We start from the raw sequence: 26,722 nt of genomic DNA, 5'->3' as shown, positions 1-26,722 counted from the left end.
TGGAAAAGGACGCTACCTTAAAACGCTTAGCATAAGCTGAAAACTGCTTTTATTCTACTTGCAATTGATAGCTCACTATTTGTAAGTACATTTTTTAAAATCACCCTGAATTTTAAAGTACACTTGATCCATTGGCAGTTTCTGCCTTTTCTATTCAGCATCCTCCATTCTGATTGCTGATTATTTCACCATACGGGAAGAAATAATTGAAGGAGAAGAGAAGAGTCTGCCAAAATGTTACAATTTTTATAGCTGCATTTTAATGGTTAATAACTGTAATGCATATCAAAGCAACAATCTATAGACACAACAGATGTCATTATAGTGACTTGGTTGTTCCAAAGACCACAAATTGAATTATAACATCACAGAGGGGTTCTCTGTTCCTGCATAACTTCTGACCATTTAAGTGCAGGACCCCTGCTGAAATGTATACTCATCAGTCATGTGATCAAGGGAATAGAATAGCTGCAGTGAGTGTAATGGGCCGTATGTGCCCTGCAGGGTCCAAACCGTGTGGGGTGGGTCTGAGTTCTTATAATAAGACATGCACTGTCCTGTCTGCTCTGTGATGTATCTCCATAGACTTAGGGATCCCATCATTTCCAAATGGAAAACCAGGACATCCATGTAGCCTATACTATGCTCAGACTATAAAGCAATGCTCGTACCTCCTTTTAGGTCCCAAATAAAGTTAAACAGTTATAGGAACCTATTTTAACTTGTCCTATTCATTTGGGTTGATCAGAAGTTTAAGTGATGATAAAAGAAGAATTGTGAGTTACAGAGTTCGGGTGGAGAAAAAGAGGTTTGTCCTTTAAAGTCTGGATACAAAGGAGCCCTATATCATACTTGCCAACTCTCCCGGAATGTCCGGGAGACTCCCGCATTTCGCGGGAGTCTCACGGACTCCCGGGAGAGTGTGGCAATCTCCCGGATCTGGCCACTTAAGTGGGCAGAATTAGCTTCAAAAGCCGCAAATCACCGGGAATCGTGGCGTTTGGCCCTGCCCCCTGCTGTAAAATGACACATTTGCGTCATTACGTCATGGGGGCAGGTCCAAAATGACGTGAATTTTGGAGCCCCGCCTCCATCACGCCCACCTCTCCCAGCAGGCTCCCGGAAGCCAACTTTAGAAAGTTGGCAAGTATGCCCTATATACCATCCTACTCTCTGATATCACACATACGCTCAGATGGGGCGCTTTGCAGTTTCTTTATATGAGCCCAGAGATACAGCTAGTTATGTTCCTAAATAAATAACCATTAATTACAGATATGTGTTAATATGACAGATATTTTCACAGATAGAGATCTACAAGACATCAGTATAATAAATCAAGTGCAGAGCATTCATTTAATTAAAACTAAATTACTACAAGCTTTTAAGACCTCTGTACACAGTAAAGCTCCATTAGGAACAATGAGACTGTAATATACACGTCTTAAAACACTGAATAATAATTCACTTGTATAGCTTCATAATTACATAAAGTCATATTTAAGCAGCTCGGTATAGTAATCATAGTAATCTGTCATCAGCAATATAATAATCTCTCCCCCCCCAATATTTGCATTCATTTCTAATCATGTTTCCATGACTGGAAGCTTTGCATACTGTTTGTGTAATGACCTACACTTGAGTGTAACCACAATTGTACCATTAAGAAATAATTTCTTCTTATTATATTTTCTACACTGTAATTTCATGAAGGAAATGTGCTAATTTCCAATCACATCAGTTTATCCTTATTTTACCATGCAAAAGAATCGATCCACTGCAAAACCTGTGAATGCAATGGGCATTGGTGCTCTGTAGAAATTGGTGCACTGTATGATCCAGTTTATTGCACTGTGCTGGTAAATTTGTTATTAGCCACTATTTATATAAAGCTGACATGTTATGTAGCGTTGTACACTTTTCTGACTCTATACTATTCTCATGGGAGCCAGTCTGTATATGTGAATGTTACTGTTGCCCTAACAGCTCTCCGCCTTGTCCTGTGTTGGGTGGCTCTATTTTCCGGCACGCCTACAGACTCTTGTAGCTTTCATTTTGGGATCTACATTATTAGTTATCTTTGCAGTTTACATGGGGTGATAAAATAGTCACTACCTTGCGTGATCTGATATGAAGCCATAACTCCAGCTTCAGACTAGAATTGAAAAAGTGATTTCCCCTGGTATATGTTAGCTACATACAATCCCTGTGGCCTTTGTTTCTTGCCCAAGTAACATCAGTTAGGCGTATCATAGTTAGCTGTGGATCTGCCCATACCCGCATAGTGGAGTCCAAGTTAGCCCCACCATCCCATTCCCTTAACCAGTCACTCTATGTTATGGCTATCATTTCAATGGGTTTATCCTGTCCCATTCTATGGGTGCCATTATTTTATAGGGTTAGCATTGCCCCTATCCTTCTTGTGACTTAGACCTTATCTGTGAGCTGCACCAAAGCCCTCAACTCTTCCATGGTCTGCAAGATGATATGACAACATAGTCCATGGAAATGATCCCTTGTAAAATGTAATGTTGCCCCTAGCAGCAGTGGCACGTTAAGCACCTGTTTGTTATTCTAGAAGCACGGGTTCCTTAATGAGAATTCTTAGCGCTACAAATAAATGTATTCTTAAGAAAAATTGGCTGCTTTAGCATAGATTAGCATAGGTCTCTAATTTGGAGACATTTCTAATAAAAGGCCCGGCCATTTGTTCTGATCCTGCTTTTCAGTTTCAGCTTTTGCTAGCAGCACTTATGTTTTCTTTTCTTCAGATTCTTATTCCTACCTTGTAGAATTGTAAGTAATAGTTTCATTGACTAAGTAATTACAAGAAGCATGCACCTTTTCTCTCTGGCTAGCTGCCCTTCTGTTCCTCACCGTTGTTCCCTGTGTAATGTCACTAGCAGATGGTCAGAGATTTTTCACCCTTTCAAAAGTTGCATTTGATTCCCATCTCATCAAGCATGTCTCCGCCAAGTGTAATTAGCTTAAGCTTTGAAACCCTCACTGGAGATCAGTTAAAATTTCAATAAAGCGTTTAAAACGAGAAGGTTAGACTTGTCTGAGATAAAACATAATGTTGCAGACTCATTTACCAAACTTCATTTAGAGCTCTTTGTTTCTGTGTTGTTTTCTACCAGACAGTTAGAAAATGCTATTAGCTTCTGTTGTGTTTGCAGCTTAATGGTTATAGCTTAGAAATAAGGGCTCTTATGTTTAAACAGGGTTCCACTGTTATTTTTTTTTTTTTCAATTCCTTTTAATAATAGGATCCTTTTTAGTCTGCCTGGGACTAAGTGGCATTATTTAACAAAGAACTAAAAAGCAATGTAATAACTTTGTTTTCTGAATGCTGAAAGTTTAAAGGTAACATGCAAGTTTATATATACAAATCACAGAGATGGAAGCAGGATTAACTAGCAGCATAAATATACTCTGAATTTGAATTTCAATGGAACAAAGAAGCTATTATTTACATTATTCTTTTTAAGCATTATATTTATGAGGGAGTGGAGCTTGTTTGTTGTGAGATTGAGACAATCGTTACAATAAAACAAGCTAGAAAGTTTCTTAATGTATAAAGAGAAGGAAAATAAATGTAGGCACAGCTTAAAACTCTGTGGGGGGAATTCAATTGGCCGTGTTACTCGTGAGCGTAACGCGGCCTATGCACCATTACCGTTAGTATGGTAATTTTAACACAGATTGTTGCTCGCGGCTCTCAGAGCTGCGAGCAATAATCAGTATTGAAATTACTAACGGTAATAATGTGCACTATTACCGTAGTAATGGTAACAGTGCATGAGCCGCTTTACTTGTGAGGCAATTGTTAATTGCCTTTTTTTTGTGGTACAAGAACAATGATACTGTAACATTTTATTAAGTAGCTCTTTATTGTGCAGTTTGTAAATGGAAGGGATTTAGATCGGGTAATTTTGTTTACTACCTACCCTCAAAACTCCTTGGGATGAGGTAAGAACTTTCCATGTATGGAGGATATATATAACATGTTGTTTGAACATTGATCCTCGGAAAATCAGAAGAAAAAATATTCTTAAATGGGACTATATCTAAATGTTATTATCGTGTTTTATAATATAGATCCGGAACAGATAACCCCTATAAATATATGCCTTTTTTGAAATCCATTGAACACAACAATATGGAAATATAAGACCATTTTTCAAGTAGGAACTTTATGGTAAATGAGGTCTGAATATATGGCATTAAGGAGGTTGTGACAACAGATTTATTTGTATACGGGTTAAGTTCATCTTCATGCCCAATCACTTGGGGATTATCAATATACTATCTGGACATTTCCGCGGCTCTTCCACTAAGAAGATATCAGTGATTGCGGATGAGATTTTGATTTATTTTTAATACTACGTATTTTTACCTTTTTATATATATATTTTTATAGTCACTTCATCTGAGTGATTTAAAACATTTTTTCGAATCATGCATGTATTCGTTTTCTGAAGAAAAGTCCATATCTTTGTCCGATGTCTATTTTGGCTTTCTATACATACCTGGATATACCAATGTGATATGGTGATCCCTTTGTATACATAGGGAATTATTTCATTGGTTGAAGTTATAACAATTTTTAAAAGATCTCTTCCTCTGTAGAGGGAGGAATGTACTTGTTATATGTATTTGTTTACACTAGGGAATATTAGAATTGTATGGAGTCAAAATATTATCAAATGACATTTTATGAATCTATCTAGCATCATATTTATGGTGACTATATTAGATGTACTATATGTTGTTCAATAAAATTCAACTGTGGATAAATCTCAGGAGTAATTGAACCTCATGTGGAGAGAACCACTGATTAGAGTTTAGGTTGTCCCAGCGATTTCTATACTGTATATGGTCTCCACCAGCCCTGGCTCTGTGGCAGCCCCAGATGTATACCTGGGGCTGTACTTGGTGTAATAGCGAGCAGTCATAGCGCTCCCATTGCGGCCTTCGGCTGCATCACCCTCGTTACAGCCCACATCTTTGCATGAGTGCCCCAGCCAGCCTGCTCGCGCATGTGGCACTGGAACTGGAGACCAAACATGGACTTCAAGTTTCACATTTGCCAAATAATAGAATAAAGAAGTACATTTAAATTAGTAAACAATAGAAAACATTAAAAAATACTGTGATTAAAAAAAAGAAAAAAAAATACTTTTCTTTTTATTTAAATATTAAAACATTTTTTTTGGTGTAGAACCTCTGCTATCTCCATCCTGCGCTGGCGATAGCCATAGGAGGACTGCAGAAGTACTCTCACTGGCCAGGGAGCTTTGGAAATGGGGAGGAACCCTGAATCTGGGAAATATGGGAGTAAGGGCTTTATTCCCTATACAAAATAGACCCCTTAATTCCTTTGCGTTCACGTGTACATAGTCCAGTCGTATTTTAATCATGTAGCTATCATGCATGCAAAGTCAATATTTGTATTTTTACGATGCAACAGGCACAGAAGCCGCAACTACTATGGCAGCCAAACTGTCCTTCCCATTGTTCAGTCAAAATACACAAACTTCTGTAAATCTGCATGTTCAATGACGCCACAAATGATTCAATCTTTTGCAATTCACTGCATGGTCCTGATAAACGTCTGCTATTTCCTCATGTACACGCGCCATTTTTAAAAATGACTCGCTGAGATTTGCTGCTTGTCACACTGTAGTAAATGCAACGTCTTGTCATGCTATTCCCAAACACTTGCATGTCAAAGCAACACAGCAAGTGGTCGGGTCTGCAACTGGCAATCTGTGTGACAGGTGCACAATCACTCTACCTGTCTAAAAGGAAGCTGCTCCATCTGTATAGCCAATAGCCCCTTTTCTATTAAGCTTGTGTTCCATCTTCACTTATCTCTATTACATTCCACTCGACATTACAGAAATATACTTTCTAATAGATTAAAAAAATAATTTTCTGTTCTTTTGTTAAATACAGTTAAAAAAATTCTTTTTTACTCAACTATGTGCTTTAAGACACAATCACTAAACACATGGATTTCAAATAAAGGAAAATCGGCCAAGCATGGGATACATCGCCTGTCAGTCTGACAGATTGTTACATAGTTCAGCGATTTATGACTTTTCAAATTCAGACCCAAATGTGTACAATGTCTCCTGGAAAGTTTTAAAGCAGGAGAAAAATGAAAAACACTGGCATCCCTGTTAACATATCAATATAACATAAGAAATAGGAGTTTTTGTTGAGTTATGAGACATTTCTTGGAGAATAAATGAACAGATGTCACACACTTTTTTTTTATTAATATCCTTTGTGATATGGAGAACTTAGGATACATTTCATAGCAATATGGGTGGTTTACAGTGAAAGCAATAAAATAAATTATGTCCGAAAATTATTTTTAAACTGATTAAAAAGAGGGAAGGGGTTATGTAATGTAAAAAGTATTAATTCATATGTATTTGATTATACATTTTTTATTTTAAGATTACAAATATTTTGCCTGATATACAATCAATGTGTATTATTTGGCAGCTGTCAACTTTTATGTGATATAAATGTGAAAGTGCCCATAGTAAGAAGGAGAGAGAAATATTTGGGTAAATCTCAGTATATTGGGGCTAATTTATAAATTGTAAATATATTTTAATGGATAATATTTTTTAATTTTATTAAATTATTTGGATTTTTACAAATTTTAACTACAGATGCTCAGTCATGCTCTGCAGCATAACCAAAACAAAATTGAGATTAAATGAATCCCGCCCATGATCCAACCAACACGCCCACCTTTAACAAGCCACTTACCTTTCAGGATCTGAGAATAGGGACAGTCCTGCCAAATTGAGGACTGTTGGGAGGTATGGTATAACTTCATGACCCATGGTTAATATAGGGAGTCGATCTCCATAATTTTTATATATTACGATGATGACCTTGTATATATATGTATGGTCATGGTTCTCTACGCTTATAATTTACAGTAACATTTGTGGAAGATATATATCGGGCATACAAAATGCCCCACAATAGCGTAGGTATGCGGCTTAACAGTGTTAGTAGTAAATACTAATATCACATTACCCTATTTGTACACATTATAATACTGTAATGAAGTGTCATATACACGAGAGAGAATAGTGTCTGGATGTTTATTAATAAATGTGAAATACAAATGTAGCAAAATGCAAAGTACATTAAGTTAAAATATCTATTGTTTGCCCCCCTTGAAAATTCAAATGGAAATCTTCTTTCCTTCAGTAATTCGAATGAGAATGTCAAATAATCAATGGGTGCAATTTCATATAATTCAGCCACCACTCTAATGAGCTCAGTACTATGAGCTGGAGCGGTCAAAAAGCAATCAGCCAATCGGAAGCGTGTGGACAGTGCTACTTCTAGTCAACATCACGTATATATTTGCACAAGTCCTACAGCACCCACAAGATATACACCTCCTCCTGAAAGGGTTATCTGCGGCTGCGTCCACCTCTACCTGAGTCACAATTACATGAACACACCCTTTCTATAATTGCCCACTTCTTCCCTCCCCTGTTCTGCCTCTCCAGTCTTACGGAGTAGTAAGTATAAAATCTGGACATGCGTACATTTTTTGGTACATACGTGTAGTACGTAAAAAGAGCGTATTACGCAAAGAAAAATTCGACATAATCCCATTTTGTCTTCTCTGCATTTTTCATTTGTTTTCCTGCTTTGTTTTTGCTGTTTTTCTGCTTTGCCTTCATCTTCAGAATCAAATTAAAAGGAATGGCAAAGAAAATGTGAAAAATAGGACAAACTGCTACTAATATAATTATTGTGCCAAGACCACATCCTAGTCTATGGCGCAGAACACACTTTTGTTGAATTTTCTACTTTCAGTAGATTTTTAGTTTAATTTAAATCTAAAATAAAAAAAGCTATATGAACAAAAATGTTGTAGTAAACAGTTTGTACTATATATTACTCTGGAAAAAACATCCTATTCAAATCACAGCTAAATCAACGAGAACAGCATAATATCAAGAACAACTTCCAATATAATGAAAACAAAGGGACTTTTGTGTTTAAATCTATCTATAATTTACACTCATTTTAAACTATCTTATCACATTTATAATTATATTTTATGAATCTCTCTCAATGTGCACTGAAAATAATTTGGTGAATATAATAATAATGGTGAAAATAATTTGTTGCCACATAAAAGTGATTTTTTTAGGGGGGTATTCAATTGTTAGCGAGACGGGTGAAAATCCCGCGCTCTAAAAATATTACCGTTAATACAGTAATTACTCGCTGAATTTCAGCTCACAGCTCCCTATTTTTTCAAGCGCGGGATTTTCACCTGTCTCGCTAACAAAGGAATACCCCAAGTAAAAGCATTGTAGGGGGTTGGAAAGGGCCAGGTAATTTGTAGAAATATTTCTATAATTGTTTATTTGGCAGATAGCAGTTTTTGTATACAATACTTTATAAGCTGTAAGATGGTTGTCATTAACAGGTCATATTAAAGGGAAAATTACCAAGGTATCTGTGTAGTACTATTAAACTGCTGGTAATCATCCTCAATGTTGTATTCTTCGTGAAAATATATTTATCATACTTGTAGATGATTTATTGCATACTTGCCGACTTACGCGGATTGTCCAGAAGACTGCCGAATGAGAGTCGGGCAATCTCTCTTACTGTCCAGCCAGAATGAGATATGTATATTACAGTGAGACAACGTGATTTGTGTTATTACGCACTGGCCACAAAGGTATCAGGGCGAGCTTCATGTCATCACACTGTAGTGCACTTTTTTGTAGTGAACATGATGCAAATTGTGTAATTTTTTATGTCTCTTTTTTAGAGATATTAACTGACCCCCGTGTTTTGGTTTTGGATCCATATTAACTTCATGTCTTGGTTTTGGCAAAACCGCCCTCGCGTGTTTTGGTTTCGGATCCTGATTTTTTTCTAAAATCACATAATATGGTTCTTTTTTATCCCTGCATTATTATTAACCTCAATAACATTAATTTCCAATAATTTCCAGTCAATTTTTGTCAAGTGACCAGAACACTGCTACCCATGCTTCTGTGTAAGCAATGGCGCTGGATCTCCTGGGGAGGGAGGTATTTATGGAATCCAAAACCCGCAAGATCCGACAAACCCAACAATGAAGTTTTGCCTCGGTTCAGATCCAAGGATGCGCGAAAGCACCAAGCCAGCTCGCGAGCCTATTTGGAACCCCTAAGTATGGGTGGGCTTGGTTTTCAGAAAACCGAGCCCGAGCATCTCTACTCTTTACATCTTTTAGTGCCTTGATAAAGCAAGCAGTGAAACGTGCGTCGCTGTTGGCCTCGCTATGTGATCTCTAACCACGGATAATTTTTGTTAGTAGACCAACTAGACAGTTCAGCATTACTTATCAGCTAGCAAGTTAATAACAATAATATAGGGATTAATTTACTCCCTTTATATAAATATAGTTGCTACATGTATTTGGCTATAAATGGGATATACTATGGGATATATGACTCGCATCAATAGTGGGATTGAATCTGTCTATAGAAGCGCAGAATAGAATTTATGATAGACTGCTTCAGTATCAGATATTAATAACATCCACTGATAACGATATTTGTGCTAGTGATAAGCCTAGTTCAATGATTTTCTTATCAGAGGAGGATGTATGTTTTGAAGTTATAATAGACTTAAAAGATCATTTTCCCACAAAGATAACAATATATAATGAAAGCCCTTAATAGAACATCTAGAATGTATAAAACTATCACTGTCAGTTGTCTATATGGACAGTAGCAAATCCTTGTTCCAATTAATGTATTGGATGGTTTCTGTTCTATGAATTCTCTACAAATCATATCCAGTGTGAGCAAATCATTGTCACACAACAAATTTAATTAACTAATCTCAAGAAATAATAAATTAAGCAAGAGAATAATATGACACAATATTGTATCACATAGCGAGGCTTGATGATATTTTTCACCATTTTAATGGGTTTTTCCTTTCTGACTATATCTATCTATCTATTCTATATCTTTTTAAATATTTCAGTACAAGCTATTATGTTGGATGAATATTGGAATACATTTTTTTTGTTTTTAATAATTTTTTATTCAATGTTCAGTAAATAGTCTACAAAGAGCAGAATGATAATATTTTGTAAGATGCATAGGGATACAGCATATGTGATATTTCGTGTGCAAGAATAACATAAGACAAAAAGGACCATATTTTATAGGTTAAAGAGCGATCGTAAAAGTAGGTAATGGAAACAAGAAGGATTGGGGGGGGGACCGCGGTATTAGCGATGTAAGAATTCAGAAGACAATCAGGGTATAAGGAGCCAAGAACAATGGGGAGAGTGTATATTAAGGGAGGCTATGGTCATCACACATGGGTCGGGCTAGGGTAGTGGATGGTGGAGGCGGAAAGGCATGTTCCGCGCTTAGCCATGGGGCCCATACATGGTTGAAAGCATGGCCTCTATCATGGAGGGAGTATGTAATCTCCTCCATGTTGGCCACATGCCAGATCTGCATTTTGAGGGCCGATAAAGATGGGGATGAAGTGTTTTTCCAATTGAGGGCAATGAGTGACTTGCCCGCTGTCAGGATGTGGGCAGTTAGGTTTTTTTGCCCAAGTCTTGTGGAGGATAACACAGAAGAAATATCCAGAAATATTTTGGGACTGGGGCTTTGAATAGGGTGTTTAAGAGTCTATGGACCAAGTCCCAGAAGGAGGTAATTGTTGGGCAGGTCCACCAAATATGAAGCATAGTACCCCTGAGGCCACATCCCCGCCAACAATAGGGCAAGAGAAATATTCTATAAAGTCTAGAGGTGGTGTAATACCAGCGGTAATACATTTTGTAGGAAGTTTCTTTGCGTTTAGTTGAAATGGGGCTTTTAGCTAACCCCAGTCTCATGTCCTCCCAAGCCTATTCATCAGGAGGAGGACCTAGGTCTTTTTACCAATTGTCCTTATGAGGGTTTGGAGAGGGAAGTGATGACGTGAGAAGGATACTGTAAATTTTGGACATCATGCCCCTGTCCAAGAGGCATGATTTTTAGACAATAACAATAGAATTTAAATGTTATTCATTTTTAAACAATAAAATGTAAGTTTTATTCAAATATTCACTGAGTGCCCCATATAGAACATATTCTCCTTTTTCTCTTTCTCATCTTTTGAACATGTATTTGCTTATGTTCTGGGAGCACCACCCAAGCATTAATGAATTCCTACAGGATAACAATATAAATTAGCTATCGGTGATGTGATAACCTGGAGTGATAATTTTCTTTATTGCATACTTGCCGACTCTCGCAGAATGTCCAGGAGTTTGCCGAAATCGAGTCTGGTAATCTCCTCAATGCCCAGCCAGAATGGGATATGTATATCAGTGTGACAATGTTATTTGCGTTGTTACGCATTGGCCACAATGGTATCATAGTGTGCTTCATGTCATCACACTCTAGTGCAATTTTTTGGTAGTGAGCATAATGATGCAAATTGTGTCGAATTGGGCGGAGTGTGATAACGCAAAGTGTCCTATTAATTCCCACCAGACCTGACTTCACAGAGCTCCCTATCTCATCTACCAGGGGGGTACTAAAAAAAGTAGGCGAGCATGATTTATTAACAGGGACACTGAACAGTATGGCAACAGGGTCTGTATGGTGATTACATACAACATATATGGTGTGTACTGGCTTTTAATAGTAACTATTCAACCCCAGCAATATCCTGGCTGCAGAACACCAAATGGGTTTGCTACCAATCCTGTTATTGTACTACATATTATAGGCCCCTATCTAGACCTGATTACCCTCATCCATACAATGAGGACTATTTAAGATACAACACAGGCTTTACAACACCTGAAGTATGTGTTATTTGTATTGACTTGCATGTGGGCTATAGAATATGAGCAAATCGACCTGTACTTGGAACGTCTACTTGGAAAATACAGATAAATCAGTGACAAGATACTTCTTCCAAATAGGGCATCCTCTGCCTTCCCTTAAGGCAATGGGGTGTAAAAAGTCAAAAGGCTCCTGCAGTGTTTAACAGGTTAAAAATATGAAATTGAACCATGCAGTTAACCTGCTGGCGCGACAAACAGTAAATTAAATTAACTAAATCCAAGTCATGCTCTAATACAAGGATGGACTTTTTAACGGCTCTGGCAACGTTTATTTTGGGAATAATTTCCTGTGCAAACACTTTTCCCTGATAGCCGGGAAAAGGCTGAACACCCCACTGTCATAGCAAATGAAGACTCATTTGAGAAGTATGGTTTTGGTTTATTGTAACTGGAATTAATCAAGAGTTGAAGAATAGACATAACAAGGAGTAATGAATATACAGGGAGGTAAGCATATTTCTTTAAAATGAGGAAATGTAATTCCCAAAGAGCTTTGTGGGTTAATATTATACTCTCTAAATTTACATAGTGAAAATATTAAAACAAATAATTCCTACATAGCTTAGATACATATAATATAGTTAGACGTGCCTTACAATTATAAAGAACTGTTAGCTGAGCTGTAAAAGAAATGAATGTATTGATGTGTTGGTGGGCGAATCTTAAATATTTGGCTCACCTGGAAATCTCACTTTTCTCAGATCTCTTTTAAACTTTAGCTTTGCAGACACACTTTTAAGAACAGTACCTTTTAGAGATGAAAGGATTGCATTACTCAATTACTTAACAGTCGGAGTCAAGTCATTAATTCATAATGATTCCCTGCTGCATAAAATTCTTCATCTTAATACCATTAGAAAATGTATTTTTTTTTGCTCTAATTATATTTTGTGGGGGAAAAGACTTTTCTCGTTCTATTACACCCACTGTGTACCTTTTTAAAGCTTCATTTATATGTTCCGGTGCAAAAAATACATAATCTCCCCAAAATAATTAACAGATTAAAAATACATATACATAGTAAATATGAGAGAATGCAGAGTCATGGGGTAGAAATGTGAGGGGCTCAGTGGTGGGATTCTGATCTTCTCATTTAGTCATTGGAACTGTTAAAAAAGACAATAAATCACAACTTATTATCCTCATTGTGTCTTAATTTTATTATACTTTTTAATGCTTTGCATAATAAACATTGACTCAAAACAGAACCTCACATTATATCCAAATATCTAAATCATACTTACAAACTTTAGAAAGTTGGTTTCCGGGAGCCTGCTGGGGGAGGTGGGCATAATGGGGGACGGGGCTCCAAAATGCGCATCATTTTGGACACGCCCCTGTGACGTAAAGACGCAAACGCGTCATTTGACAGCGGGGGGTAGGGCCAAATGCCGCGATTCCCGGGGGAATCGCGGCATTTGGGCGTTTGGGACCTAATTCTGCCCACACTTCCTAGTGAAGTGGGCAGATCCGGGAGATTGCCACACTCTCCCGGGAGTCCGTGAGACCATCGCAAAATGGAGAGTTGGCAAGTATGATGTAAATTTACATCTTAATCTAATTAAATATCATGCTGAAGAAAATCTAATGCTACCTAATTCAACAATGTTTATGAGCAACAATGTTTATGAGCAAAAACAACTTTATTTAATTATTCCAAGGGGCATATACAATTAGGTCTCCAGTCCATGGTAACGCGCGTTACAGCGGAACTTGCACAGTATTGACGGTAATACAGTACCGCAATAACGCAGATTTTCCTACGCAACCCTATGGGGTGCGCACGAAAATCCACGTTATTGCGGTACTGTGGATTGACTTCGCGGCCCGTTCCGACGCGTTCCCGCAGACCGGAAACCTAATTCAATATGCCCCCAAGAATCTTATATTTGATGTAACTCACCCCTGAGTGGCCTAAGAATGTGTGATACTTGATAACAGAGCAGTTGGAGAGTTCTGCAATGGAGCAGGTATTGTATAATGGAGAGACTGTTTCAGGGAGTGGAAGAAGTGAAACATGTTTCAAGCTTTGTAAGAGTCGAGTTCAATGTTGAGCTGATTCAGGTTAGGTTGTGTTATGTCTGAGCTCCAAGGTAGACATTTCGAGAGTGCAAGAGAAATGTTCAGAAAAAGGCAGAAAGGAACAAGTTAAGTTCCTGACAAGGAGATCGAGGGAGAAATTGAACAGTGGGAAGAAAAAGCAGATGCCAACTATGATATAAGAGTAGCAAAGTTAACCACTAAACTGGACGATTAGAGCATGGGTACACGCTGAGCTTCCAAAAGACTTAAATTACAAGTCCACTACTTGCAGACATTGTGATCATTATTGCTTCCAGTTAATACTGTGACCTGCTACATAATTGTTCAACCATTTTCAAACTTCCATGTGCAGGGATATTTCTTTGCCAACTTGAACCACATTATCCTGTGCTGGGAGTGACTGAGTTAGGCTACACTACAGGTTTTTCACCTGATTATCAAGCCAATCACACAATAAACAACCGTTAGGTCAAATACCGCATTAGTGTGTACGCTCCCACGATCATATTTTATTGTTCCAGAGCACATTGTATCGTTTGATTTGATTTTATAAATGGATTACAAATCTCTATAAATTATGGAACGATGTAGAGCAAATCCTGCTGTGTGTAAGCACTCACAACCAGCAGTGTGTAAGCACTCACAACCAGCAGTGTCCATAGATCTCTATGGAGTGTGCAGAGTCATGATCTTTTCAGCTGATGTGTGTGACAGATGAAGAGCCCAGATCTGAAGGTAACTTGTGTAAAACGTGTATAGTGTGTACACATGAATCGGTAGGTTGGTAAAATCATTAACAATATTGCATCAGGAGAAATTGTGTACCCAGCTTTACAGATGGTTGGCTGACCTAAGGGTAATACCAGATAGTAGTTATGTAGAACACCCTATTTCAGCAGCCCATGCAAACAAGTTGAACAAGGTGTTTATTTGTTTGTTATTATTTTCAAAACATATTTAGGGTATGTTATTGTCTGTGCTTCCATGTGGGTTATAATATTCTACTTTATTTTATATTTGTTTGCATTAAATAAGTTATAATATATTAGATGAATGGAAGTCTTTCCTTTTTTTATATCAAGGTTATTATACATTTATAAATAGTGTAAATATACTACCTTTGATGTGCTGTATCTGTGATGTTTGTTTACTTTTGTAAGTGGGTCAGGGATATCAGATGGTCCTGGGGGGGTGATCCGACACCTTCTTGGCTTGTTTCATATAGGCCAAGGGGGAAGAGGAGAGTGGAAAGACAGGCGGGACTCTTAAAGCAGTGACCTTGGTGGTGGCAACAAATAAGTAATATTGACCTTTTTATTTTCTCTCAATGGGTTCCACTGATTAATTTTTTGTTCAGTTTTAGGTGGGCTCCTCCTTTAACTGAAATTATAGCTGGTGCATTACTACATATCATAGATATGTAGGGCAGCACGGTGGCGAAGTGGTAGCACTTCTGCCTCACAGCGCTGGGGTCATGAGTTCAATTCCCGACCATGGCCTTATCTGTGTGGAGTTTGTATGTTCTCCCCGTATTTGCGTGGGTTTCCTCCGGGTGCTCCGGTTTCCTCCCACACTCCAAAAACATACTAGTAGGTTAATTGGTTGCTATCAAAGTTGACCCTAGTCTCTACCTGTCTGACTGTATGTGTGTGAGTGCGTGTCTATATCAGGGAATTTAGACTGTAAGCTCCAATGGGGCAGGGACAGATGTGAATGAGTTCTCTGTACAGCGCTGCGGAATCAGTGGCGCTATATAAATAAATGATGATGATGATGATATGTGTCACTATGGCACTAGTAAAACTTTCCATGAAATCAGTTTTTATATAATTGTGTGCAATGGACTGTGGAAAGAAACCAACACAACCATGGGTAGAAAATACAAACTCCATATAGAACCCATGACCCTAGTGCTGTGAGGCTGTAAAGCACTGTGCTACAGTGCTATCTCAATCTCTTCTCATTGCTGTAGCTAGGCTGTTTGAATGGCTTTTTTTATGCAAACCTGAACAACCTACACTGCACTGACGAAGCCAATTTTACCTGAAATAGCTCTGCATGTTACTGCAGGTTCTGCATCAGCACATGTCTAAATGCTGTAAAGACCCAGTGGGCATTGACTGTAAGCGCTGCCAAGTAGATAGCACTATACCATTGGAGAGGGTTAACCAAAACACAATATTATTATTAACATATTATAATTGTCCCCGCACCCTTGGTGTCCCCCCCCCCCCCCCCTCATTAATTCTTGTCTCTCATCTCTGATCTCTAGTTTAAATTTTTACAGTTCCTGGGTCCTAGCATTGTCATTCTTCTGTGTTTGTTTTCCTGGCCTTCTATTTGACATTGTACTGTTTGTGGATTGTACTCTAGAAGGTTATTGGACAATGTACAATTATAGAAGTGTCTTCTTTCTACTGTGAGAATAGTTTTTTTTACACAGGTTCTACAAATGAGCAGCGGGATTAATTCAGATGTTACTCAGCAGGAAGTAGGAAGGATGCGAGGTTGCCATGGAGTCCCTAGCAAAGAGCGTCACTTATTAACTTGTTATATTAACTTGTGCACTGTGGGAAGCATGCATAACCACTGGGCATAGTTTCTGTCTCTACCTGGAAAAGTAGCATTTAGCAGCTTACTAATTAACTGATTCAAGATGGGGGATGGGAGAATTTATTTTATTAACCCTGGAAGTGGCATTTAATATTCTCTTCAGGGTCTTCCCCATGCAGTCGGTAATGGGTTATATATATAGCGAATTATGTTAACCATAGTGGATCTTGGTTGAACTGGTTGCCAACTATGAGACACAGAGGTGTTATATACAGTTAATGCCAGCACTGCTAATGCCCCAGAAACACCATCAAATTTAGTCCTACCATTCACTCAGTGTAAGTGTTTGCCAGTGAAGATTACAGGGGGTTGGGGTAAGGCGACGGTTATGTTCAGTCTTGTAGCACACTGATATATTTTTAGACACCCAATTTACTTAATACAGGCATAGAATTTATAGATGAAATATAAACATGGACTGAGTTTAGTTCACCCTTACAGTACTGCAATGTGGTCTTAGTATACCTTTCGTCTTTCATAATGATGGATTGTATACTGTGATTCCTGCAAAAGGGGTAATTAGGTTCTTTGAAAGGAAAATAAATGAGTATAGTAGAGTCATATATAAAGCTACAAACAGCTTGTGCTACAATGTGTGAGCATTAGCGTTGTATTGTCACATGCGGTGACATGAATTCTTGTTAATTTACAGTAAATGTTAAAAGACATACAAGAATTCCTGGAGATTTACAAACAGTAGCTGGAAGAGCTTGTATTATGAAAACTAGATGATATTCCCAAAGGCCCAAACATTAAAAATATTTAAATTTAATGTGCTCACTCATATGAAGAATCACATTACAGTATAATTTAGTGGAAAATGTTTAATTTTAGCACCTAAGTCTTACAATATACTTGCAAACTAAACTCTTAATTCCTATTGAACTCATATATTGGCCAAATAGAAAAGTCAAGTTTTAAACACTAAATTAAGATTTGTGACTAGACTAAGAGGGGATTTATTAAAGGAGTGGTTTTACCCAGCATTAAATAAATCTGTGAACATTTGCTATGTAATTTACTTGCCTGACGAGAGATTGAGAAACGACTGCTTTGTGACTTACAAGTCTAAATTGTACCCTTGTTAGGCGCATATTGAAAAATGGATAATCAAAAAGGAACTGATGGTTGTGATCAAAATATGAATATGAAAAGGTTTATTGGGACTGGCAGAAAAAGCGTTCTGATGACGGCCGCTATCTGATTGTGTCATTTGGACCAAACACTGTAGCTGGATCTGTTAGAATTGGCAACACTTCTGTTCTAAATGCTTGGTTCTCTGATTGGTGGGTTGTATCTGCCTGTGTATGGGCACCTTAAGAGTTATATTGTCAGAGAGTCCTGTGACCAAGTTGGATCTTCATTGTATAATGATCTCTCTCTTGCAATTAGCCAAGTGAAAAACTTTTAATAGGTTTTTATTTTATTTTTGTGAGCGAAAGGTAGGGCCTATATATTGGGGTAGTACACTTTATTTAATAAAGCATTTAGGAAAATGAATAAATAAAGGGGCAGCACGGTGGCTTAGTGGTTAGCACTTCTGCCTAACAGCACTGGGGTCATTACTTCATTTCCCAACCATGGCCTTATCTGTGTGGAGTTTGTATGTTCTCCCCGTGTTTGCGTGGGTTTCCTCCAGGTGCTCCGGTTTCCTCCCACACTCCAAAAACATACTAGTAGGTTAATTGGCTGCTATCAAAATTGACCCTAGTCTCTCTCTCTGTCTATGTGTGTGTGTATGTAGGGAATTTAGACTGTAAGCTTCAATGGGGCAGGGACTGATGTGAATGAGTTCTCTGTACAGCGCTGCAGAATTAGTGGCGCTATATAAATAAATGATGATGATAAATTGCATACATTGAACAAAAATGTTTCTAATTTAATGGGGAACTAATACCTCTCCATATCCAACACAGGTAAACCCCTTATGAGACAATAAACTGCACCCTCCCCCTTCTGTGTATGTGCCGCCTCACATGATCTAGAGTCTGTTCCATTCTCCTATAATGAATGCATGTGCCGTCGTGTATAATATATATTACACTGCTTTGCTCTTCTTGTGTATGAGCTCAGAGGTGGCCTTATTGGCATCAGCACCTCAGACATCAGCTACTATTGCCCTCACTGTGGGTAATCAATGACTGTGCAGAAGAGTAATCCTGCAGTGCAAATGCTGTTTTGTGATGTTACACACCTACGTTGACACAAATACATCAGTTTTTATAGGTAAGTACATGGATTTGTGCCCAAGAGGGCAACATCTTTGGGGATGCACATTTTCTTATTTTAATAGGACTCTTCAAAAAACATTATAACATTCTATAAAGACAGTTCCAATCTCCTCACTCTCGTTCCTTTAACACATACATAAGGTTAAACAGAGCATTGTTTTAGGAGAAACTCTGAAAAGACCTAAAATAGAAATATGTTGGGCTATGTAATATACTTGCCATTCGCCCAACCTGCAGATGTAGGCAGGCACATATTGATTTTACGATGGTGTTTCCAAATACTGTGAAGTTGGCATGGACCTGTAAATAGGCAAGGACAAGGACCTGTAACTGAGCACATAAGGAAGCAGTGTGGGCCGTACTTTTTATAGTTTGTAAATGAACCTTGCTGTCGACTCAAACACAGCTGGAGATTCATAGCACAAGATTAGAGAACACCCACCGGTATGTCCTTTCACACATATTTTTCATTTACTGGCTTTAGTTACTTTAAAGCCAAAATGGAGAAAACATGAACAAGAATAATAACAATATATAAAGAAAATGCTGTTGTTAGATGCCTTCACTATTTTGCAATCTTCTGTTGCTAGAGCAATAGCCATCAAGCAGAACTAAATTGAGTATCAAAGCTAAGAGCTGCTTTTCCATCATTTAATACCTGAAATGATCTACATTATGCTCTAATGCTGCACTAACAATTGAATGATTGACACCTATTAGCGTCTGTATAGGAAGGAAAAGAAAATTACTATAGAATAAGTAAATTTAATAAAAATATATTTTTCTTCTAATAAAATACATTTAAAACATCACTTGTAAGTTATATATACACAACAGACCTGATTCATTAAGGAAAGTAAAGCAAAAAAAGGAGTAACTTTGCACCTTGGCGAAACCATGGTGCATTGGCGGGGAAGGTAAATTTAAAATGTGATGGCAGATTTATAGTTGGGGTAAGGCATGTTCTAGATCAACTTTAAATTTCAGTGTACAAATAAAGCTATCAAGTATTTATTGCTCCATGAAAAAAACAGCCAGTATTTAACTTATCTGCAAAATAATGCATTCATTTGCACCCCTTGCATTTCAATGTGGTTTTGTCAAGGTGCAAAGTTACTCCTTTTTTTTGCTTTACTTTTCTTAATGAATCAGGCCCTACATGTTAAAAACATATTATATTTTCCTTTATATAAAGAAATCCAACTACAAATCGTGGAAATTAACATGCAGATCTTATTTTGCATTAACCTTGTAAAAGCCGATGGGACTATTAAATTATTATTTAAAAAATTCAGTCAACGGGCCAGGAATTGCACCATTAATTAAAAATGCAACGCAAGTAACACATCCCTATGACCATATGCAAGTTTATTGTTAATTAGTCTTGTTTTCTTCACATTTATATTTTACAGGCAGTACATGGTTTGCAAAACAATGATTGCAACTTGTACACAGAAAGTTAGTATTCCTATATACTTTGCAGATCTTAAACTGTACCTGTCAAATGCAAACTGGAGGCTGCCATTTTCAACGCTGAACCTATTTCATAAAAATATGAGGCTCAAAATAATTATATTCAACTCTCTTAAAAATGAGTTTTACCTCTAAAAGCTGAGAAAATATTAGTTTTACCCATGTGTTCAAATTGTTAGAAATTATTTGACTAATATTAAATTAAGCCGCAGAAAAAAATGGTATGTCCAATTGTGTTGGAGGGGTAGGTCTTCTGATGTGAGGGGAAGCTTGTCAGCTGTGTCATCTGTCTTGGGAGTGGACAGTGTGTCTCTGCCGTGAGCATCCCACCTCTAACCCCCATATGTAACTGACAGATCCAGCCAGTGAAGTTTTCTGACATATTGAATGATTAGCTATGATTATTATTATTATATGCAAGTACTATAATTTGATATAATGCTGTGATTTATAGAGAGATCATGTCTTTATTTTCATGTCAGATTTTTTTTCTTTCTTGACTAACGAAAATAACATGGAGCCTAAAATGATAGCTAGAATTTTTACAGCTATATGTAAATTACTTATCAAGGTCCTCATGTATTTATTAATTCTTTAAAGAGCAAGTATAACCCCCAAGTTCATGACTACCATCGGTGCAGGGGGGCAGCTGCTATGGGGCCAACAGCTGAGGGGGGGCGCCTTTTCTGTCACAATTTTATGTGTATAATTGAGTTTTTCACCATTGAGTGATATATGGAACCCCTTACAAAACTTTGCTATGGGGCTCACAAATGGCTACTTATGCCCCAATTTTTCACATTACTTAGTTGAATTATATACATGACATAACTGAAAGTTTTATCTTATATAATACGGCGGGACAGATTCAGTTCCCTAGGTGTTCTAAAGAACAACATAGGCCGCACAATACCGTTAATGCGGTAATAGCTGTGCATTATTACCATTATTATGGTCATTTAGATGCTGATGTTTGCTCACAGCTCTGGGAGCCGCGAGCAAAAATCTGTGCTAAAATTACGGTAATAATGGTTCCCCTGCATTGTCCTAAAGTCCAACGCAGGGAGTTGAATCTGCCCCTGTATGTCCACATTTATTTTACTTCTATACAGCATATTGTTGTCATTCTATTAATAGGGAGACACTTCCATAACTAAGTATAGAGACCGTCAGATCTGAAAAATATAGGATCGACTTCAGCTGTCTGTAAAGAAGTAGACTTGTAATACTTACTATATGCTTACATTTACTTTAGTATGCAGAGCTACAGCAGATTGTCAGGATAACACAGTTCAGTGTATTTTACTTTTGTGTTTCCTGTCTGAAAATTATATTTTCGGGTGTTTTATGGCTCTTTAAGCATTTATTCTACATCCTTCAACAACCTTTAGTTTTAATAATAATCTCTTATACAGGTTGATTTAAAATATGTGATTGAAAGATGGAATATGGAATGTGCGTCTGAGAATTATCGCACAGCAGGAAAGAGGGGCCACTTAAGACAATAGTGGGTTTCTGTGCGTGCTAATATAATTAGTTAGATCGTTTTTCATTTTCAGAAAATGAATGCTCAGAACATGTAAGATAAAATTATGTAAATGGAGTGTTATTTCATAAAGTGTTGGATCATAAGTAGAAGTTGTTTTCTGTCCTACACACAGCTTTTTTCAAGTATTTTCAACTATAATGATGAGCAGCTAAAACTTTCCTCTTAGTAACTTACTTACTGAAATATTATTAAAAGTTTTCTAATGCACAATAGTATTAGACCAGCAGTGACCTCCAGGATATGATAGAGGCAGTGTACAAACAGAGAATATTATGCTGACTTCTCATGGCTCTTACGTCTGCCCAGAATCACATCTTATGTTAATAAGCTGCTTGTTCCGTAGTATTATTCATTCTTTGTCACTGAACTCCTGAATAGCCCAGTTCAGTTTTATGAAATCTGATTAGGAAGTATACAGGAACAACACATTATAGTCAGCTGTACAGCCACTGGTTTAAGATGTGACCACAAGCTGGAAAAATTCAGTAAGGCAACTGTCAGTAATTAATGTATTAGTAGACGACTCTGAGAATATTACACCTTCAAAGGCCCAGGTCACGTACAACACCTGCTCTGTGAGTTCGCTGTGGAATTAGTGGCGCTATATAAATAAATGATGATGATGATGATGACTAATCCCATTACTGTGTAAAATGTGCATGTTTATATGTTTTCTACTTTTTATGTTTAACAAAACCTTCACAAACCTTAATTAATAAGAAATAAAAATGTATAGTAATATACTTTCTAACATTGGGACACATACTGCCTTTCAGTGGTCTGTACATAGTGAAATGCAATGAATCATCTCTACTGCCCACCACACAGGTGCCTATTTCCACTCCCAGCATCTGTTTGCTTACTGTACGGAATCAAGCACAGGAAATACAACTTCAACTGCAAAGCATGTCTAGTAAATAACCCAAGCTGTGTACAGTGTGGACGAACAACAAATTGCACCTTGCTGTGCTTGGTCCCTCAAATAAAATGTAATCAGCTACAACAAAAGTATAATTATTTTTGTTAATTAAGATTGTTATAGATAATGATGCAGACCTATTTCTATCTTTCATATGTTTTAGATATACAGGTATGGGATACCTTATTGGGAACCCATTCCAGAAAGTTTCAAAAACCAGAAAGGGAGAAAAGTAAAATGTTGCTGCTGCTTGACAATTTTATTATATACTCATTATAAGCAAGTGTTTCATCATACAGTTACTAAGAGGAGCACTGCAAACAAATGTAATGAATAGGGGTATATCAGGCGCAGGCATTAAATGTGTTTTGGTAAATTTTACATATATCTCTTCCACTCTCATCACATCCTCCCATTCCCAGTTACAGGACTTTTTTCGGGCTGCTCCCACTTTGTGGAATTCCCTCCCTCCCTCACACAGTAAGACGTTCCTCTAGTCTTCAAACAGTAAGACTTTCCTCTAGTCTTCAAACCTTCAAGTGTTCTCTGAAAGCCAACCTCCTCAGACAAGCTTATGATATTCCTCAACCACCCTCTTAATCTCCCTAGGTTACCCTATTACCACCCTCTGCACAGCTAACACAAGACAACAACCCTCTGACCAACATTGTTGTGATCACACAGCCCACTCAATACTTTTTACCTTTACGTTCTAGCTGGTCCAATGTGCAATATGATGTAACACGTGCCCTTGTGTTTCAAACTCCCATTGTCCTCTAGATTGTAAGCTTGCGAGCAGGGTTCTCTTACCTCTCTGTCTGTCTGTATTTCCCAGTATTGTTTTATTAATGTTTGTTCCTAATTGTAAAGCGCTACCTAATTTGCTGGTGCTATATAAATAAATATTGATGATGATAATGATCCAAATTATAGGAAAATCCTTATCCGGAAATTACCAAGTCCCAAGCTACCATATAATAAATCCCACATCTACATTAACATTTATTCAGAACTTAATAGTGACATGTTCCTCTAACTTATCTATTTAGAAACATTCCTTCGTTCCCATGCGTCTAGTTACACATTATGGGCCTGATTCATCAAGGTACACATACTGAGCGCAACCTGCGTTTGTTTGGCGCGACTATACTGTACACTGACAATGGCCTAACACCCTGTTCCCTCCCCAAAATCATAGGATGTAGTAAGTGTCCTCTCCGTACGCTTCCTGGCGTATGGTCCAGTTTTTGGGCATGTGTAGAGTGATTTCTAATGAGATACACTCAAAATCAGCAGGTACAATGAATCAGGCCCTATATGTATGTGTTGCATTTTGTGCAAATGTCACATTGTTTTCATTTTTTTTGCTTTAAGTTCTTAGATATTTATTAAAAAAAAAAAAAGGTGTGGCATGATTTCTGCATATTGACCAATCATGTGTTGCACTAAAGAAAATGGATTATTCTATATCTCTATAACTGTAGGCATTTATTGTCATAAAGGTTATTTTTTTTATTGCATATCGTATAGAGATGGTTTATTTGCTTTTGAGGATAGGTCAGGATTTTGGCATTTTATTTTCTTTTTTTCAAAAGACTAAATAGCATGAATAATTGTTCTATTCCAATTCATTAATACATATAAACATTTTTTTCTATATCTATCTCTTAGAACCACTCCAGCCGAGCCAAGAGACCAATCAAATCAGTGATACATTTAAGCAACTAGAGTCTGAAGGAAGTGATGATGGTACAGTAATACCTATTTATCTTTTTATATTATATGTGTTATTCATTTTATTTGAAAGCAAGGCCTTGCTCTAGAAAAAGCAGATGATTACACTAATAGATGTCAGGGTTAGGAGATGAACCAATGTACTTCTGCTTGCAGCAAACTGCTCACGTATGCAACCATTTGGGCAGCCAATTTGCTTATTATCAGGGTTATTAGGGTATTATTTTTTATTAACAGTTATCTATATTGCAGCTATATATTAGGCTGCATTTTGCACACAGAGAGGGCTCTAGTTGGAATCAGACTCATTACCCAAAGTAGTTTAATGCTTGGACTCTTGTTCCTGTGGGCGTGGGGCAAATTGTCCATTTTGCCTCTATAGACAGCCCTGCTTCTGATTTACCACCAACATCCATTGGCTTATGTTCTAGAACGCGCATGGCTTCCTAGTCCATGTTGTGTTTTGGAGTCTCGCAAAGCACCACATTCTATTTGATATTGAAGGGGAGAAAAAACAAGGATAAGCAGGCTTGGTCTCTTATGTACTGGGGCACGTGAAGCTGATATATTTTCTAATTATGTTCAGGTGATTATTGTACTTTATATTGTAATATACGTGACATTTTGTACTTTTTCTTGCAGTTCACATGCTTAGTCAGAACATAGACAGTTCCAATGATGAGCATGGAGATAATATTGGTAAGTTTAAACCCCAAAGAGCAGAGTTTTGCTGTATATTATACGACTGTTTCAGGAACTCGGTCTATGTAGCAGAATAAACAGCAGTATCCAAGAATGTAGCTTAAAGATGTCTTATCCCATAACAGGCAATGGTTCTGTTCTATATAGACCTTTCAAGCATTAGCTTTATTTTTCTATTTACAAGAGACTTCAACTGTGTCAGTCTATTGGAGAAACCTGCAAGTAGCCCGAAATACAGTTTTTTTTAAAGAAACCCATTTAGTGTACCTGTCATCTCCACACAATGGATGCAGCGATCTCTGGACTGAACCATTATTAAGCCTTTCACTTCACTAGAAACTAGTGACGTCTCTGAGGCACTAAGCAATGCTTAGAAATAGATGTACTTCTGAAATGATCAGTTGGTCAGTGTGCTGATCTCTTGATTTGATGCTCTTTCTAAGTATGACTTTCTTTAAGCTAGTAGAACTCTATGGGGCATATTCAATTGACGGCGGGATCACCGAAAATCCTGCGCTCAAAAAATATAACCGTTATTACGGTAATCCTGCTCGGGAAAACCGTTAATACGGTAATTTGCTCGCTGGATTTCAGCTCGCAGCTATCAGCGAGATATTACCGTATTAACGGTAATATTTTTTGAGCGCGGGATTTTAGGCGATCCCGCCGTCAATTGAATATGCCCCTAGGGGATATATTTACTAAACTGCCAATATGAAAAAGTGGAGATGTTGCCTATAGCAACCAGATTCTAGCTGTCATTTTGTAGAATGTACTAACCAAATGATAACTAGAATCTAGCACTAGTTCCAATGTGTTTAGTAAGTGATTGGGCCATTCGGCAGTCAGTACAAAGTACACTGATATCACTAAGGCAATCTATGAGCAAATATTCACGGAGGCGCCGGTTCCTAGTGAATACTTATTGTTTTTATGAACATTGGCTAAGTGGCTGCATCCACTGTCTGTAAATAATGGGTGCACTTTATATTTTACACAATATTTGGTGATCGTTATGTATAGTATAAAATAAGAAATATTTAAAATGTCAAAATTAATCTAATGTTATATATGTAATATTGAATACGAATACTTAATTCGCTCTATTAGTATATCATATTTATTACTACGACATTTATATTAACTAATATACTAGTGTTGCATTGTGAATTGAGCATACTGAGATCCTGGAATAATCCTTTGTCACAATAATTATTCTTAGTCTTTTAATGCAGACAGCTTTATTATGGATAGAGTTTGGCTATAAAATGTAATTATATAAAAAAAAGTATAATTTAATACCCTTTGCATGCAAGCAGAGAATATAGGAATGTAACCAAATACAAAATTAAGCTTTAATTTGCCCAGTCATGTAACTAAAAGATGTGTTCAATATTCAGACCCCTTTTACAATACATCACTGAAATAGCAACAAATAGCTGGATTTCACTTACATTTGCCAATCTATGTTCACCGAGCTTGGTAGGGAGGTGAAAGACATGAGGACATATTACATCACTAAGTGAATTGAC

General features: G+C 37.3%; 1 protein-coding gene and 1 long non-coding RNA gene across 3 annotated transcripts in view; one reads left to right on the top strand and one right to left on the bottom strand.

Annotated features, from left to right (window-relative positions):
- Positions 1-26,722, bottom strand: part of LOC142144776 (uncharacterized) — a 357,429-nt gene that overhangs the window by 172,745 nt on the left and 157,962 nt on the right. The gene's annotated exons all lie outside the window — the stretch shown is intronic.
- Positions 1-26,722, top strand: part of MACROD2 (mono-ADP ribosylhydrolase 2) — a 1,475,276-nt gene that overhangs the window by 1,444,309 nt on the left and 4,245 nt on the right. For both annotated transcript variants that reach the window (XM_075203945.1, XM_075203944.1), the window contains exons 17-18: positions 24,426-24,503; positions 25,131-25,187. In XM_075203945.1, the coding sequence (XP_075060046.1) occupies positions 24,426-24,503; positions 25,131-25,187 (135 nt within the window). The remainder of the gene's footprint in view (positions 1-24,425; positions 24,504-25,130; positions 25,188-26,722) is intronic.

This window comes from Mixophyes fleayi, chromosome 3 (assembly GCF_038048845.1).
Source record: "Mixophyes fleayi isolate aMixFle1 chromosome 3, aMixFle1.hap1, whole genome shotgun sequence".
NCBI lineage: Eukaryota > Metazoa > Chordata > Amphibia > Anura > Limnodynastidae > Mixophyes > Mixophyes fleayi.
The sequence above is the reverse complement of the archived record's forward strand: the minus strand, read 5'-3'. Positions and strand labels throughout refer to the sequence as shown.